The 17689-nt window shown below is 34.9% G+C and overlaps 1 protein-coding gene across 1 annotated transcript in view; it reads left to right on the forward strand.

Moving 5' to 3' along the window:
• The window catches only part of pfkla (phosphofructokinase, liver a), a 32180-nt gene that overhangs the window by 838 nt on the left and 13653 nt on the right, over window positions 1–17689 (forward strand). The window contains exons 2-8 of the mRNA XM_030125532.1: window positions 2648–2721; window positions 7375–7452; window positions 10390–10579; window positions 13666–13831; window positions 16879–16923; window positions 17004–17112; window positions 17272–17367. Of these exons, the coding sequence (XP_029981392.1) occupies window positions 2648–2721; window positions 7375–7452; window positions 10390–10579; window positions 13666–13831; window positions 16879–16923; window positions 17004–17112; window positions 17272–17367 (758 nt within the window). The remainder of the gene's footprint in view (window positions 1–2647; window positions 2722–7374; window positions 7453–10389; window positions 10580–13665; window positions 13832–16878; window positions 16924–17003; window positions 17113–17271; window positions 17368–17689) is intronic.

Below are 17689 nucleotides of genomic sequence, written 5' to 3' on the forward strand. Positions count from 1 at the left end.
CCTGAAAATTTCATCCAAATCCATGTATAACTTTTTGAGTTATCTTGTTAACAGACAGACAGACAGACAGACCCTGGTGAAAACATAACCTAACTAGAAAAGCACTCGGAGAGCGCAGACCTCCGCCAAGGCAGATCAGTGCCGCCCCACTCCCGATCACCACCAAAATGTAATCATTTGTGTATCAACATTTCCCGAAATTTTCATCCAAATCCGTCCATAACTTTTTGCGTTATCTTGCACACGGACAGACAGACAGACAAACCAACGCCAGCAAAAACATAACCTCCTTGGTGGAGGTAATAATAATAATAATAATAATAATAATAATAATAATAATAATAATAACAATAATAATAATAAAAAGTATCTGGGAACACTGTTGCATTATGGTGTTTCCAATCAAGGCATTTATTTAACTCTATAACACCAAATGTATCATATTTGATAAGTGAGTTTTGATCAGTGTGATTTTTTTTTTTTTTTCTTGATAAACCTGATGTATACAATTAGATACTTGCAATACACAGATAATCCACCAGGGGGCAGGAATTCATTCACCAGAGACCTTTCCAGTGACACTACAGGATTATCATTTATGAGGAAGGGGGCAGAACTTTGCCAATTTTGAAAAGGAATTACCAATTTGTTAGACATGTTAGTATTATATTATGATTTTGTTTGTTCAAACATAATATTTGAGCATTGAAACCCGATTTATCAAATATGATAGAAAATTGAAACTCTTACATAGAAATTCATATTTGAAAAATGTTTTTTTGATTGTTCAGAAGAACCAATAAAGGCTCCAGTTTGGAAGAACTGGAATTTTCTGTGAATCATTTAATGGTTCAAGCTTTACAGGGTTAATGTAAAAAAGCCAAAAATGTACTTTCCTGGGTCTCAGAAGGATAAGAAACAACACTATAACCAACAGTAAAACAAAACAGGCAAGGCAAATGTATTTGTATAGCACAATTCATACACAGGGCAATTCACAGTGCTTTACAAAAATGAAAAAGAGACAGGTTCAAAACACACAATTACAATTAAAACATAATCAATAAAACATATATAATCATCAATTAAAATAAAGTAAAAGAAGAGTGCAGATAGAACCCTTTCAGTATTAAAATCAGCAAAGACTAAATGTTTGACAAGATACACACATGTTAACACAAGTCTAGAAACAGTCAAACAACACTGCATGTTCAGAAAACAGAATTAAGTCAAACAACCTGAGCTTCATGACAGATTAGATCAATACTGGATGTGATTCAATGTTGTTGTTTGAGCCACAGTTTTGTTTTATGGTTGAAAAGCTTTACATTACTTAATGTTTTTAATTCTGGTGGTATTTGTATTCCAGATGTGAGGAACTTTAAATGGGAAATAAGACTGAACAAATGTTTTGCATTTTGCTTCCTCTACCACCACGTATATCACAAGATCATCTGACCACATGTAAAAACCTATTTCACAGATGAGAAGTTTAAAAAAAGCTCAGATCTGAACAGATTGTACTTTTCCTGTGTTACACAATGATGTAGTTTCATTGGGTTTTGGCTTATGTAGTGACTCTACAGGTTTGTACATAGTTTGTCAAATGGACCTTATACTGTAATAACACTGATATGTAAGGGACTGTGTTAGTCTGAGTACAAGATATGATTATAATAACACGATGTATGTGGGTTTATTTTACTAGTTTAAGTAGAAGGAGGGTGTTCTCTGGGAGAGGTGACAGAATTTGACCTTGACAAAGCCATGTGAAATGCAGAGGAGAGGCCTCAGTTGTAAAGATGTGAATAATAGGACATGAAAGATGCAACAAGACAAAAAAACGACAGAGGAGACACAAGATGAAAAGGATGTGAAAAATCGCAAGACAAAAACGTAAAAAGTAGAAGATGCAAAATATAAATGTTGAAAAGTCACTAGATAAAAATAAAGTAAAGGACTAGATGAAAATGATGAAAAAGATGCAAAATAATATAAAAACAGCATAAAAAGCACAAGATGACAAAATAAATTTCACAATCTTATGATTTAAAGATGATAAAGATAAAAAAGACACAAGTTGAAAGTGGCAAAAAGTAAAAAACACAAGATGAAAACAATGTAAAAGACAGAATGAATACAACAAAAAGACACAAGACAAAAACTATGTAACAAGTGGTGGCAGACACAACAAACCCCGCCCCTCACATGTATTAAGTAAATGGGAAAATTAAAAAAAAAACAAAAAAACTGAACTTTGATCTACTTTTCCCAAAATGTAATGACATCTATTCTGGGTTACTGGCAATCTATAAACCAAATTTGGAATGAATTCAACCTATAGTTTTGCTGCTACAGTGTAAACAAACAAACTGAACCACTTGCGTCTCCTTCAGGGGTTGGGGGACAAAGGGATGAACAACGGAAGACACAGTAACAAGAAAAAAATAATACTGTAATTCATGATATTTTGTTGAATTCTGGTCCTGAGGTTTGGGTTGGTGACCCTCTGGGCTGAGCCTGAAGGACTCGCCGTCTTCAACCTCCATAAATCATAATGAACTCACGTACGCCACACGCTCTGATTTCCTCTCGTCGTCTGAAATGTCCTCAGTCCATTATGGGTTTTCTCTTGTCCTTGATGCAGGGATGAACGCTGCTGTTCGAGCTGTGACCCGAATGGGGATTTATGTCGGGGCCAAGGTCTATCTGATTTATGAGGTAAATAAAACCTTTTACTGTTTTATATCCGTTTTATGACCCTCTTGTGCAAACAGGACCAGTGAAGCCTGTATTCTTGTGGTTCCGTGAAAGACGTTATCAGACCCTTTGTATCCTCTGTTATCAACAAGCATAAAAGAACAGTAGACATCATGCAGCATAGTGTATTATTATACTATTACACTATATGTGATGTTTTTGGATTCATTTGACTGTTATACATGTTTTAAGTTGGAGTCATTTTAACTACTTTCACACTGGAGGGATTACACACAGACATGAATTTTGCAGCTATTTTACTAAAAACAATGAAAATGTCTGTATATTATTAAATTATTTCGACATAATAGCTCAATGGATTGTCTTCACACAGCTGAAGATGCGCTGGCCCATGCCTGGTACCTGTAAAGAATATGCAACTGAATGTCCTTTATATGACTTTGTTTTATTAGATGATGTTTTGGCGTTGTCACATATTGACTTTTTTGTAGAAATTACATTTATTTGCCCTTAACAGTCTTATAAAATGCTTGTAATTTTTCTTCAGTGTATCTTAGAAACACATAAAAAAGAAACAGTCCATGAACAAAAAAAAAAAGTGTCATTGCTGTTCTGTTGACTCATAGCAAGAGGGTTCTGGGTTGTCCCTGTGTTTCTCCCACCGTCCAAAACTTGCATTGTAATAAAATCGTAAAATTGTAATTCAGTGGTTCCCAACCTTTTTTGGCTCGTGAACCCATTTTAACCCTTTCATGCATGAATTATGAGAACATTAGTCAATATATTTTTCTTCAGTGATTTTATTCCTCTTTAGGCTTGAAAAAAAATGCAATTGAATTTTTTTTTTTTTTATGAACCTTTTTTTCATGGAGTTACAAAAACGTCCACTCATCTGGACACCATACATTTAATTTTTGAAGTAAAAAAACACGTATTTAAAACCATCATCAGAAAGTGATATACTGTGTGAAAATTAGGAAATAAAAACATTTTTAATGCTGCTACTGCTCACATTTTAACATACTCTAATTGTAGTTATTATTCACTTCATGGAGATATGAAAAAAATAACTTTTTTGTTTAAGAAAACTGTTAATTAGTCTAATAACAGTTAGCAATTGATTTACAATAAAACATGTTACTGCAGATCAGATTTTTCAAGAACAGTAAAGTTACAGTAATGATATGAATTGAAGTGTTAGGGATGATACATAAGCGTCCACTGTGTTGGCTGATGTGAAATTAAAACAACAAAACCCATGAATATACAAGAGAACAGCTGGAGAATAGCTGTCCACTGGAGTGACCACTATGCATGAAAGGGTTAACATCACAAATTTCTGGCAACCCCAGACATTCAAAACTGAGAGTTTTTTTTTTTTTTTTCTAAAATTAGTTTGTTTTTGATCATGTAATAGTTTGCTATACTATGTTGCAAATAAACGTTAATTTTGGACGACATTTAGTCTATATGATGTATATTATTATGGACGGAGGCAGAAAAGCCAGGTGTAGATTACTGCACAAAGTGAGAATTTTATTTTCCTTGGTCAGGATATGTACAGTCAGTCCAGCTTGGATTTACAAGGCTGACAATTAATACTGAACAAACAATAACTCAAACTATGAATTATGAAAGAGCTGCAGCATCTGAAACTGACCACAGTGAACATTTGACAGATAAACAGTACCACAGTGCTTCAGTTTCAGCTTCAGAGTTCGTCATGTCTTTTATGGATTGTGATTGTCTCTGTCAACTCACCGTATACTTTTTATTAGTAAGTTTTTATTTTTATTTTTATCAGAAATTTCAGGCCACCCCATTTGAATTCCAGGCGACCCCACGTGGAGTCCTGACCCCAAGATTGAAAAACACTGTTGTAATACAAAATCGTAATTGTAAAAAAAAAAAAAAAAAATAAATAAAAAATTTGGTCATTCTAAATCACCCATTGCTGTGAATGTCAGACTGAATGGTTGTTATCGGCCTTATGCAGAGCATCCCCCAGCTTTACTCATGACCCTATCGAGAAGTAAATGCTTCAGAAAATGAATGAATGAATGACACAGAGTATATATATATAAGTCCATATAAAGAAAAACACAACAAACTTACATAAATGCGGTTATGAGTCATACATGCTTCCACAGTAGAATGTAAAGGGGTTTAATCTAATTTTTTGACCTTGTGATTTTGAACTTTGACCTCAAAATTTATGGGTGACCAGGGTGGGTCAGGGCCATCATTACTTCTGAGTTTGATCATCTAAACCAGGTGTGTCACACATATGGCCCGTGGGTCACTAGGGTGTCAAACTCATTTTAGTTCAGGGACCACATACAGCACAATGGGATCCTCAGTACATCGGACCTGTAAAGTAATACTATAAAAACCTATTAATAATGACAACTCCATATTTTTCTCTTTGTTTTAATGTGAAAAATTGCTAAATCAAAATCACATTATCAGAATATTTATTTTTACAAACTGTCCTTTCACAAAAGAAATAATCTATGAACAACCTGAAATTTCTTTAGAAAATAAGTGCAATTTTAACAAGATTATGCCTATTACTAATGTTTTATGCCTTTGCAGATCCACTGTAGATCTGTGAGTTGTAATGCACATGTATAAATGCTACGATGAGACATAATATTGTTCATGGTTGTTCAGGTTATTCACATTTTTTTGTCTAACAATAGTTTATAAACCGATAGGTTAATTGGTTAATCTAAATTGCCCATAGGTGTGAATGTGAGAGTGACTGGTTCGTTTCTATATGTCAGCCCTGCGATGAACTGGTGACTCATCCAGTTAAGTAACTGGGATAGGCTCCAGTGACCCCCATGACCCTAGTGAGGATACAGCGGGTTCAGATAATGAGTGAATGAATGAATGAATGGTTTGTAATTATAAACATGTTTATAATGTAATTTTACCTTTTTGTGCTAAAACAAAGAGAATAATTTAGAGTTTTAGGGTCAGTTTGGGTTTTTGTGCTGTTATTTTACTGGTCCTGCCCACTTCAGATCATATTAGACTATATTTGCCCTGAACTACAATGACACCCCTGTATTTATTATGGACTTATGGTGTAACTATAACTATAACTACCGTGTATAACCATATGGTGTAATATAATCACAAATAAACAAACTCAAATGCACCACTGACTGCCCTGTCAATTTTATTTACAGGAAAATACTAAGTCTGTTCTGGATAATATGGTTTCTGTTCTCTATAACGTGGTAGAAAATTATTCTTTTTCTTCAGTGAAGGTGTTATGCACTTCGATATTAAAGTGTACATGTGTCTAATGGTAGGAAAAACCTTGACTTCATATACTCTGTGGTAGTTGGATCTATATCCATGCATCATATTTTGTAACATCAGTTTATTACAAACATTAAAAATCAGGGTATGTGGACATGTATGGATTTCACCGCTCAGGAAGGACAAATGATAATTTTAAAAGTAACTGAAGCTGTCATTAAACCCCTTTAGCCCTATTAGCCTGCCCGCGGGCCGAAAAAATTATATTAATATTCATCTACTATAAAAATATAATAAATCAGGACAATTGATGTTTTTTTCAACTTTTGCTCAAAGTTTAGACCCTAATGTTAATAAAAGTATATCAAAAGTGTATTTTAGTGCAAACTTTAATGTTCAAACATGATTTTTAATCTTTGTGGGGTGAAATACAGGGTGGGGAAGCAAAATTTACAATGAACATTTAGTTGTTTTTTCTCAGCAGGCACTATGTCAGTTGTTTTGAAACCAAACATATATTGATGTCATAATCATACCTAACACTATTATCCATACCTTTTCACAAACTTTTGCCCATATGAGTAATCAGGAAAGCAAACGTCAAAGAGTGTGTGATTTGCTGAATGCACTCGTCACACCAAAGGAGATTTCAAAAATAGTTGGAGTGTCCATAAAGAGTGTTTATAATGGAAAGAAGAGAATGACTATGAGCAAAACTATTACGAGAAAGTCTGGAAGATACTATTAAAGAAGAATGGGAGAAGTTGTCACCTGAATATTTGAGGAACACTTGCGCAAGTTTCAGGAAGCGTGTGAAGGCAGTTATTGAGAAAGAAGGAGGACACATAGAATAAAAACATTTTCTATTATGTAAATTTTCTTGCGGCAAATAAATTCTCATGACTTTCAATAAACTAATTGGTCATACACTGTCTTTCAATCCCTGGCTCAAAATATTGTAAATTTTGCTTCCCCACCCTGTATATGCTTTTAAAAATCTCCAACACGAACAATTAATTTATGCATACCATCGTCAATCCAGCCAAAAAAAAACAGGCGAGGATAAAAAATTCTAATTTCGCTTTTAGTTTGTTACACTTTACTCAGGCATAGTAATAGATACAATATTTTAGACAATGGGAATAGATTCTGTGAGGTCTCTAAATGTATATAGACACCAAGAACATCCATATGAACCTTATTATTGTGAAGTAATTCTTCATTTACTTTGGGTATGTCTTTTTAGGCATTTTTCCCCTGAAAATATGGCCAGGGTTAAACAGGTTAAGCAAAGCACAAGTAGCTGAGGTTTGTGTTTAATTACCTTCCACTGCTGCGCCTGTCCTTAAACCTGACTGACTCCTGATGGTTTCGTCTCAGGGCTACCAGGGTCTGGTGGACGGAGGCGACAACATCAAAGTGGCTCATTGGCACAGCGTGACCAACATCATCCAACTGGTACGAGGATAAGTAACATCTATGAAGGCAGCGGTAAAAGACAACGTGGTTTTGTCTATTTTTAAGTTCCTCTCAGGTCTTAAACATCTCTCTGTATCTCTTGTTGTTTGTCATGATCTGAATAGGTTTTTATTATTCCACCTGTCTAATACTGGCTCTAACCTGGTAAGGGGCCTTGCTGCATGCGCTTTAGCATGTTTGCAGATGAAAAACATGCTGTACATGTTTGCATTTGTGCTATTTTGTATAGATTTTTTTTTTTTTTTTTTTTACAAATATTGCTTATTGAATAGTTTAGTGGAATATGTTTGTTTATAATACAGAACATTTCTGCTCTGACAATTTCATTCCAAACATATTTAGAGAAAAATACCCCCACCCAAAAATACTTTTTTTCTTATTTGTTTTAGTTTTGTCCAGAAATGATCTTGAAACCTTTCAGTAGAGGTCGACCAATATGGGGTTTTCTAAGGCTCATGTCAATTTTTAAAAATTTGGTCAGCTGATGGCCGATATTTACAGCTGATTTTTGAGGCCAATTTTTGAGGCCAATATTTAATGCTGATTTTTTTTTTTTTTAGCCCATTGACCTTAAATACAATTGAAACATTTAGATAATTAAGATTTTTATGCAGCAATATAAATTCAATTATTAATACACGTACACCTAGTACTCATTTTACATTTATTGAACTTCAAGTGCTGCCCACACAGGTGCCTGATCAAATATCTTATAACATTTTTACTACTGATCAAATATCGGCTTTCAAAAAAAATTAAAGCTGATATTGAAAGAAATCAATATATCAGCCGGTCGACCTCTATCTTTATGCATTATCCAGTGACTAGGGATGTAACGATTACCGGTATAACGGTAAACCACGGTAAAATTGCAGACGGTTAGTATTACCGTATAAATTCTAATTATCATGATAACCGTGTTTGATTACCGCGCTTTTAGGGAAAAAACCCAATGTAAAGATCTGCTTTTATGTCAAATATTTGAGTATGGTTTTTATTTTTTTACAATTTTGATTTTATATACCTAATATTTGGAACCAATATTTATTTTTAAAGTCTTTGAAAAGGTTCGTTAAGCATCTATGTGTTATTTATGCAATTAAGCAGGGGTGTCAAACTCCGGTCCTCGAGGGCCGGTATCCTGCATGTTTTAGATATTTCCCTCTTCCGTCACACCTGGAAGCCATTCCATCGTTATCAGGCTTCTGCAGAGCATGTCGATGAGCTGATCATGAATTGAACCAGGTGTGCCAGAAGAGGGAAATATGTAAAACATGCAGGATACCGGCCCTCGAGGACCGGAGTTTGACACCTGTGCAATAAAGTATAGAAATTTTTCAAATCGGATTTTTTTTTTGTGTGTGTTTTCTGGCCTTTTATGTTGATACAATAGGTTAATAGACAGATGATATAAATTACGTTGTGCTGAAAAAAAAGATCCCAAACATGGGTATAGTAAACATTTGTTTATATAGTATATAAAGGCAAAATCAAAAGGACTGAAAAATGGACAAAATAGGCTCAGACCACTAAGGGTTAATATTTGAATGTTTCTGCCAACAGAAAGTACATTGTGCCTATTATTTTATTTTATTTTTTTAAATACAACTTGGTTAAATTATTTCAGTGTGTGTGTAAGTACTTTTTGAACATTTTGAGCACAATTTCAAAAATGTCGGGATAATAATGATAACCGTGATAATTTTGGTCACAATAACCGTGAAATGAAGTTTTCATATCGTTACATCCCTGCCTGTGACCCTCATATTGGGAATCGCTGCATTATGGATGTAGCAGAACACATTCTGCATGAGTGCATAAACATGTCTGTTACACTTCACAGCTCGGTAATAACATGAATAGAAATATTCGTCTTATTTTATTATTGTTTATGAATGCTTAGAAATGATCAACATAAGTGTAATTTTGATATTATATTTTGGTTTTTACCGGTAAAATCTGAATGAAATGGAAAAAAAAAAGAAAAAGATCCTTTTAACACTGCTGTATTTACACCTATTTCTTTCAGTGTATACTATCCATGTTAAACCAATAAGTAAACATGGTATTGGTGATTTAATAGTTGGGTAATAGATACAGTAGGTAATGTTATAGTGATACCTTGTAATTAGCATGTGATAAATCCTGTAATAACCAGTGACTTTTGTTGGAGGTAAAAATAGTAATACTCATATTAGAATGCTGAAATTCATCTTCCACTGTGTTAATGTAATTGAGTTTCTATATGTTTGAAAGTAAAACTGTAGAATTTACTTGTTAAATACCTGGAAATCAGTTTCACAAACTGCAAAATTATCTGATATCTTGGAAATGTTTGATGATTAAACCAAACATTGCCACTACTGTATTAATACTGAGCTGTAACGTGCCACCAAAGTGTGTTAGAATGGTTGATTGGTTGTGTTTCAATCCCTCTGCACATCAGTTGTGTCACAGTTAAATGTGTGTGTGTCACCTTGTAATTAGCATGTGATAAATCCTGTAATAACCAATGACACTTGTTGGAGGTAAAAGTAGTAATACTCATATTAGAATGCTGAAATTCATCTTCCACTGTGTTAATTTAATTGAGTTTATTTATGTTTGAAAGTAAAACTGTAGAATTTACATGTTAAATACCTGGAAATCAATTTGGCAAAATGCAAAATTATCTGATATAATGGAAATGTTTGATGATTAAACCAAACATTGCCACTACTATATTAATACTGAGTTGTAACGTGCCACCAAAGTGTGTTAGAATGGTTGATTAGTTGTGTTTCAATCCCTCTGCACATCAGTCGTGTCACAGTTAAATGTGTGTGTGTCACCTGGCATGGCGTTTTCACACATGTGTACTGGTACTGCCTCAGATGGATCTGTACTGGGGTTTCTGATTTCAGTCTCTTGCTGCAGGGTGGGACTGTGATCGGCAGCGCAAGATGTAAAACCTTCACCACGCGTGAGGGCAGACTCGCAGCCGCCTACAACCTGGTAAAGAGGGGCATCACCAACCTGTGTGTGTGCGGAGGAGACGGCAGCCTCACGGGAGCCAACATCTTCCGCAGCGAGTGGAGCGGTCTGCTGGCGGAGCTCGTAGAGAAAGGTGATTTACATCAATGTAATCAGTCAAGAAGATGTCCCATCCACTTAACACACAAATAAAACAATGTAGCAGATAACATCATGGAGACTGTTGGTACATAACTGATAGAAAAGTTCTGAGATACCGTCTAAGAATTAAGACAGAGTCACTGGATTCTGGAATCAGAAGACTTTACTTGTGGCAAAGAGCCAAGTACATACAACAAGATGCAGCAGTTGACTGACGAACACCAGGAAGTCTAAGTTCTTATGAAAGAATATGGATAATAAAAGCATTGGTCCAAGTGTACAAACATAATGATGTTGATGAAGTTCACCACTGGCTTAGGAATCCAAAACACAGTAATGCATGGGTTCAGTGACTGTTTGTACTCCTCTCCCACCTACCCTATGGCCTGGTCTCCCCCAGTGTAACAGGCTGCTCTGGCTCCGAACTGGAACCACAAGACAGAAAACATGTAGATAGATAGATAGATAGATAGATAGATAGATAGATAGATAGATAGATAGATAGATAGATAGATAGATAGAGAGATAGAGAGAGAGAGAGAGAGAGAGAGAGATGAAATGGTAGCCATATCCTGGGTGCTTCCTCATAGGATGTCATCACGACCCATCCATGACTCGTGCTCTGGACACCTGGTATTTACAGAGCATAGTCTAATATCATATTTCTCTAACATTTCCCTCCTGTTTAGACTGTTTTCAGTAAATGCTTTTTTAAATCAACAGTTTCCAGAAAATTGTATGAATAAATAAAAAACGAAATTATAATCAATGCAAAAGTAATAAATGACAGTAAATTGAACACAAGAGGGAAAAAAAACCCAAACCCCCCCCCCCCCAAAAAAAAAAAAACCAAAAAACAATTATAAAAAACATGATAGGAAGTACTTCAGGCTCCACATACTAGTACTTAAAGGTCTTTGATATATTTAAATGGAGGTCAGGTTCCTCACATTCACGTCCAAACTGGTGAAACAGACCAACAATGACACTCATCTACATATTTTATCATAGATCAGTTGTTAAACCTGCTCTGTCACGTATTAGTTTAAAGAATGAAAGGTAAAGGTGACATCACACAGCCCTGAGGGGAGTCCGTCAAAGAGCATGTTGGGTAAGACAACTGACCCCCAATCTCACCAGATTATTACCCTGCCCCCCGAAGGGGAGGCAGGGGGTATTGTTTTTGGTGTGGTTTGTTTCTTTGTTAACACTCTAGCAGCAAAACTATTGGTTGAATTCATACCAAATTGGGTTTATCGATTGCCAGTGACCCAGAATAATTCTCATTACATTTTGGGAACAGAAGGTCAAAGTTCAAATTTTTTATGAATTTTTTAAACATATTTTTTTTTCCCCATTTACGTATAATGGGCGAAATGTCAAATATTTGTAGCAGCAAAACTATTGGTTGAATTCATACCAAATTGGGTTTATAGTTTGCCAGTGACTCAGAATAGCTGTGATTCCATTTTGGGAAAAGTAAGTCAGAGTTCAAATTTTTATGAATATTTTACAGCTTTTTTTTCTCCTCCCATTTAGTTATACACTGGAAAAAATGCCCCTCTAAAAACAAGTAACAGAAAATAATACAAGATATTTTTGCTTGAATTAAGCAAAAAAATCTGCCAATGGAACAACTGAAAATTATCTTGGTAAGATTTCTTGAAATAAGATTTTCAAGATCTATTGTCTAAAAATAAGTTCTTATATTTCACTAAAGTTACTCTTTAGGTGCTTATGTCTTATTTTAAGTGTGATGAGATATTTTGACTAGAAATGAGAAAAATACACTTGATAAGATTTAGATTTTTTCCAGTGTAAGGGGTGAAATTTCACGTGTCTATAAAACCATCAATTTTGTTTCAGTTTACTTCAAACTTTGCCCATATATAGAGGCAATTGATATGCTGACATCACCACTGTATAGACATGATGACATCAGCTGGATTGATACCAAAATAAGTTATAGTATGTGCGAGGGGCGGGGTTTGTTGTGCCTGGCACCACTTGTTACTTAAAGTAAACTGTTGTAGAAGCCACTTTAAAGGGGTTATATGTTGTATTGATGTTCCAAACTGTCAGTAGCAGGGGGAAGTCGTGTACCAGAACACACTTAGGACAAAAACCAGCAGCGAATCAACACTATGTATCCACAGACTGTATCACTCAGTGAATAAAGTATAAAACTCATTGTTTACACACGTCTGTATTATGGTATCATCAAGTTTCCTTTACAAAAACTGAAACTGTCACAATAACACTGTAAATAATCCAATACATTAGCATCTTTAAACTTCAAAGCTCTTTATTCTGATAGTTTAGGTTATTTTTTTAATATTTGAAAGTACAAATACTACATATAGCCTCTTTTAATTAGTACCTTATTATTTCTACAACCTCATACCACTTACAGCACAGGTGTCAAACATGCGGCCCGGGGGCCAAATCCAGCCCGCCAAAGGGTTCAGTCCGGCCCCTGGGATGAATTTGTGAAAAGCAAAAATTACACTGAAGATATTAACAATCAAGTGTGTTCAAATCATTTTAGGTCATTTCAATCTAAAAATGTTGAGACCATTAAAATACAATCATAATAACCTATAAATTATGAAAACTGCAAATTTGTCTCTTTGTTTTAGTGTTAAAAAAAAAGTAAAATTACACAAAAATATTAACATTTACAGACTAGCCTTTAACAAAAAATGTTAATATCTGAAATGTCTTAAGAGAAGTCTGTGGAATTGTAATAATATTCTCCCTGTTATTTAATGTTTTGTGTATTTATAGATCCACTGTGATCTCTAAGTTGTGATTCACATGTATAAATGATAAACTAAGGTGTAATATTGTTAACATTGCACTTAATTTACTAAAGAATTTTAAGGTTGTTCATATTTGTTCATGTTGTGTTCAAGTACAATTCGTAGATGTAAACGTTTTCATTACAGAATTTACTTTTTTCACTCAAAAGTTCATATCCTATTATTTATATTATTTTACTGGTCCGGCCCACTTTAGATCATATTAAGCTGAATGTGGCCCCTGAACTAAAATGAGTTTGACACCCCTGACTTACAGGAAGGATCACAGACACTCTGGCTGAGCAGCATGGCCATCTGAACATCGTGGGGCTTGTGGGCTCCATAGACAACGACTTCTGTGGCACCGACATGACCATCGGAGCCGACTCTGCGCTGCATCGCATCATGGAGATCGTCGACGCTATCATGACGACTGCTCAAAGGTCAGACTGTGACAGAGAACAGTGAAGGAATCTGTCTTTTAAAACTGTTATAATGACGCTGCTTAAAGTCTCACCTATTTTAGTTCAGTTTAGTTTATTTCAAATATGCAACAAAACAAAAGTACCATACTTTCCGGACTATAAGCTGCACCCACCCTGTCTCCACTGTCTCACCACTGATTCATTGATGCCAAGCTTACGTGCAGCAGCTCTATTTCCTACTTCATCAGCTGGATCGATCACAAGCCCAGAAAACATAAATTAGCCGCATCATTTTAGAGCGGCGGGTTCACAGTGTGTGGAAAAAAGTAGCAGCTTATAGACCAGAAAGTACGGTAATCCTACTTAGTCCTTAGAAATAAAACAGATTGCAAAAAAAACATGAAAAAAAACTTATATATGTACTTCGAAAAAGTATGAATTCATTGGCACATTCGAAAAGGAGTAGGAGGAAGTAGAACTTATTAAATTATTATTAAATTTTCATTTATCAACCTAGTTATTGAAGATAAACCATCAATGTTGTGTATTTAGATCTGCATAGGTGCTGTATATAATGTATTAATGTAGTGTATATATTTGTTAATGCATTGCAAATGGTTTTGTGGGGGTTACTTTTGATGCATTATTATTAATTTTACTGATACACGCTAAAACTGCACAGTAATGTTAGAACAATTTTCAGATTTTACAGGGTGGGGAAGCAAAATTTACAATATTTTGAGGCAGGGATTGAAAGACAGTGTATGACCAATTAGTTTATTGAAAGTCATGAGAATTTATTTGCCACAAGAAAATTGACATAATAGAAAATGTTTTTATTCTATGTGTCCTCCTTCTTTCTCAATAACTGCCTTCACACGCTTCCTGAAACTGGCGCAAGTGTTCCTCAAATATTCGGGTGACAACTTCTCTCATTCTTCTTTAATAGTATCTTCCAGACTTTCTCGTAATAGTTTTGCTCATAGTCATTCTCTTCTTTCCATTATAAACAGTCTTTATGGACACTCCAACTATTTTTGAAATCTCCTTTGGTGTGACGAGTGCATTCAGCAAATCACACACTCTTTGACGTTTGCTTTCCTGATTACTCATATGGGCAAAAGTTTCTGAAAAGGTATGGATAATAGTGTTAGGTATGATTATGACATCAATATATGTTTGGTTTCAAAACAATTGACGTAGTGCCTGCTGAGAAAAAACAACTAAATGTTCATTGTAAATTTTGCTTCCCCACCCTGTATAACTAAAATGCTTTGTTTTGTTGATTAAATGACAGTCCATTAGTATCACCAACCTTTCCACTGTGGACAGTTATATTAAAGAAGATGCTCCTGCACAGTAAAAAGAAACAGAATATTTTATTATGCACATGAGTTTGTTTTACAGAAAAGAATATATCTGTATTTGACTATTTGTAATCACCAGTGCTGGTTGCACATGTCTAAACGTAGTTGTTTTCCTTTCATTAAACCTGTGTGAAATAGTTTCTATAATCTTGTCTGGACTTGCCTGGTTCCACTAACATGCTGCTACTCTTCATCAGGCAATCCTAAAATGCTCTTTCTATGTAGACATTTGCCAAAGTGTATCAGCTTGTTTTAGTTTAACTCAGGGGTGTCAAACTCATTTTAGTTCAGGGGACACATTAAGCCAAATTTGATCTGAAGTGGGCTGGACCAGTGAAATAACATAATAATATATAAATAATCTCCAAACTTTTCTCTATGTTTTAGAGCGAAAAAAGTAAATTTACATTATGAACAGGTTTACATCTACAAAGTATCCTTTCAAAAAATGTGAATAACATGAACAAACTGAAAAAATAAGTGTAATTCTAACAATATTAAGCATCAGTTTATCATTTACACATGTACATTATAACTTACAGATCACAGTGGATCTACAAACACACAAAACATTTAATAACAGGCAGAATATAGTTAAAATTGTATTTACTTCTCTTAAGACATTTCAGGTTGTTCATATTTGTTCAGGTTATTCACATTTTTTTTTAAACAAAATTATACTTTGTTTTAGTGTAAGTACATGAAAATACTTACATTTACAAAGAGAAAAATTTGGAGTTGTCATTATTTATGTTATGATAGTATTTTACTGAATCCTGCCCACTTGAGATTGAATTGGTCTGAATGTGAAACCTGAACTTAAAAGATTGTTAATATCTTCAATGTAATTTTTGCATTTCACAAATTCATCCCAAGGGCCGGACTGGACCCTTTGGCGGGCCGGATTTGGCCCCCGGGCCGCATGTTTGACACCTGTGGTATGGAACAATGTGAATAACAAGAACAAACTGAAATTTCTTAAGAAGGCTAAATGCAATTTTAATAATATTATGTCTCAGTTTATCATTTACACATATAAATTACAACTTACAGATCACAGTGGATCTGCAAATACACAAAAGATTTAATAACAGGCAGAATAATATTCGATGGCCAGATTACAAAACCTCCTATCTGAAAAAAATCACTTTTTTCAGGAAACAAAAAAAACGTTTAGTTTTATTATAGTATGGTCTTTGTCAAAGATATCCAAGCGTATTCTACTGTTCTCAGACTCTCTTTCTTTATTATGTGTTAACAGTATCATCCTTGTTCTCACCATTTAATGTGAAAACTTAAAATCTAAAAATTTGCAGATAGGAGGTTTTGTTTTTTGGTCATCAAACTTGCACTTCAGACTTTTCAAAATGTTCATATTTGTTCAGGTTATTCATGTTTTTGTGAAATGATAGTTTGTTTTAGTGTAAATGCAGTAAAATGACATGGAAATGTTTACATTTACAAAGAGAAAAATTTGGAGTTGTGAGTATTTGTAGGTTATTATGATAGTGTTTTTCTGATCTGACTCACTTGAGATTGAATTGGTCTGTATGTGGAACCTGAACTAAAATGATTAATATCTTCAGTGAAAATTCGTATTTTTCAAATTCATCCCACGGGCCAGACTGGACCGTTTGGCGAGTCAGATTTGGCCGCATGTTTGAGACCTCTGCTTTAACTGTTGTGTTTCTCCTACAGCCACCAGCGCACATTCGTCTTGGAGGTGATGGGACGCCACTGTGGGTGAGTGCACTTGTTTTTATTCTTTATATGCTGCTGTCACATATGTTTGTGTGCAGTAACTTAGTGGGATTCATTTGTAGGTATCTGGCCTTGGTGTCGGCGCTGGCATCTGGAGCAGACTGGCTCTTTATTCCAGAGGCACCTCCTCTGGATGGGTGGGAGGATCGAATGTGTGCTCGACTGGAGGCGGTGAGGCATAAAAACTGACTCAAACAGTGTCCACAAAAGATACTATAGACAGGAGTTCAGTTCACATGCATTTGAGCAGCAGAGGAGGATGATGGGTCGCTCTTGAAAGATCACAGGGATGTGCATTAACTCTTTTTTTATGTGTCTGTTTTCCCTCAGAGCCGCAATACAGGGTCAAGGCTCAACATCATCATCCTTGCAGAAGGAGCTATTGACAGACACGGAAAGCCCATCACATCAAATTATGTAAAAGATGTAAGTGACTCAAAGACCGGAGATGATTAACCCATGAAGACCCAAACAGCCATGGTGACCAAAACCATCTACTGATCTAAAAGATTTAATACCTGTTGATCCACTGTTCCTATCAATACATGTAAATAATTGGTGTAAAATGTAGTTATTCATCTTTTCATGGTCATCAGATATGATCCATTTGGATGTTTAGAGGCTCTGTAGTTACCGTGGAAACACTGTCATCTTCTACAACATTGATTCACCAGTAAAACCCATGGAGTTTGATCAATGACAGTGGATGGAGACACTGGGTTTATGTTCAGTTAATGATATATTTTAA

This window comes from Sphaeramia orbicularis, chromosome 21 (assembly GCF_902148855.1).
Source record: "Sphaeramia orbicularis chromosome 21, fSphaOr1.1, whole genome shotgun sequence".
Taxonomy (NCBI): domain Eukaryota; kingdom Metazoa; phylum Chordata; class Actinopteri; order Kurtiformes; family Apogonidae; genus Sphaeramia; species Sphaeramia orbicularis.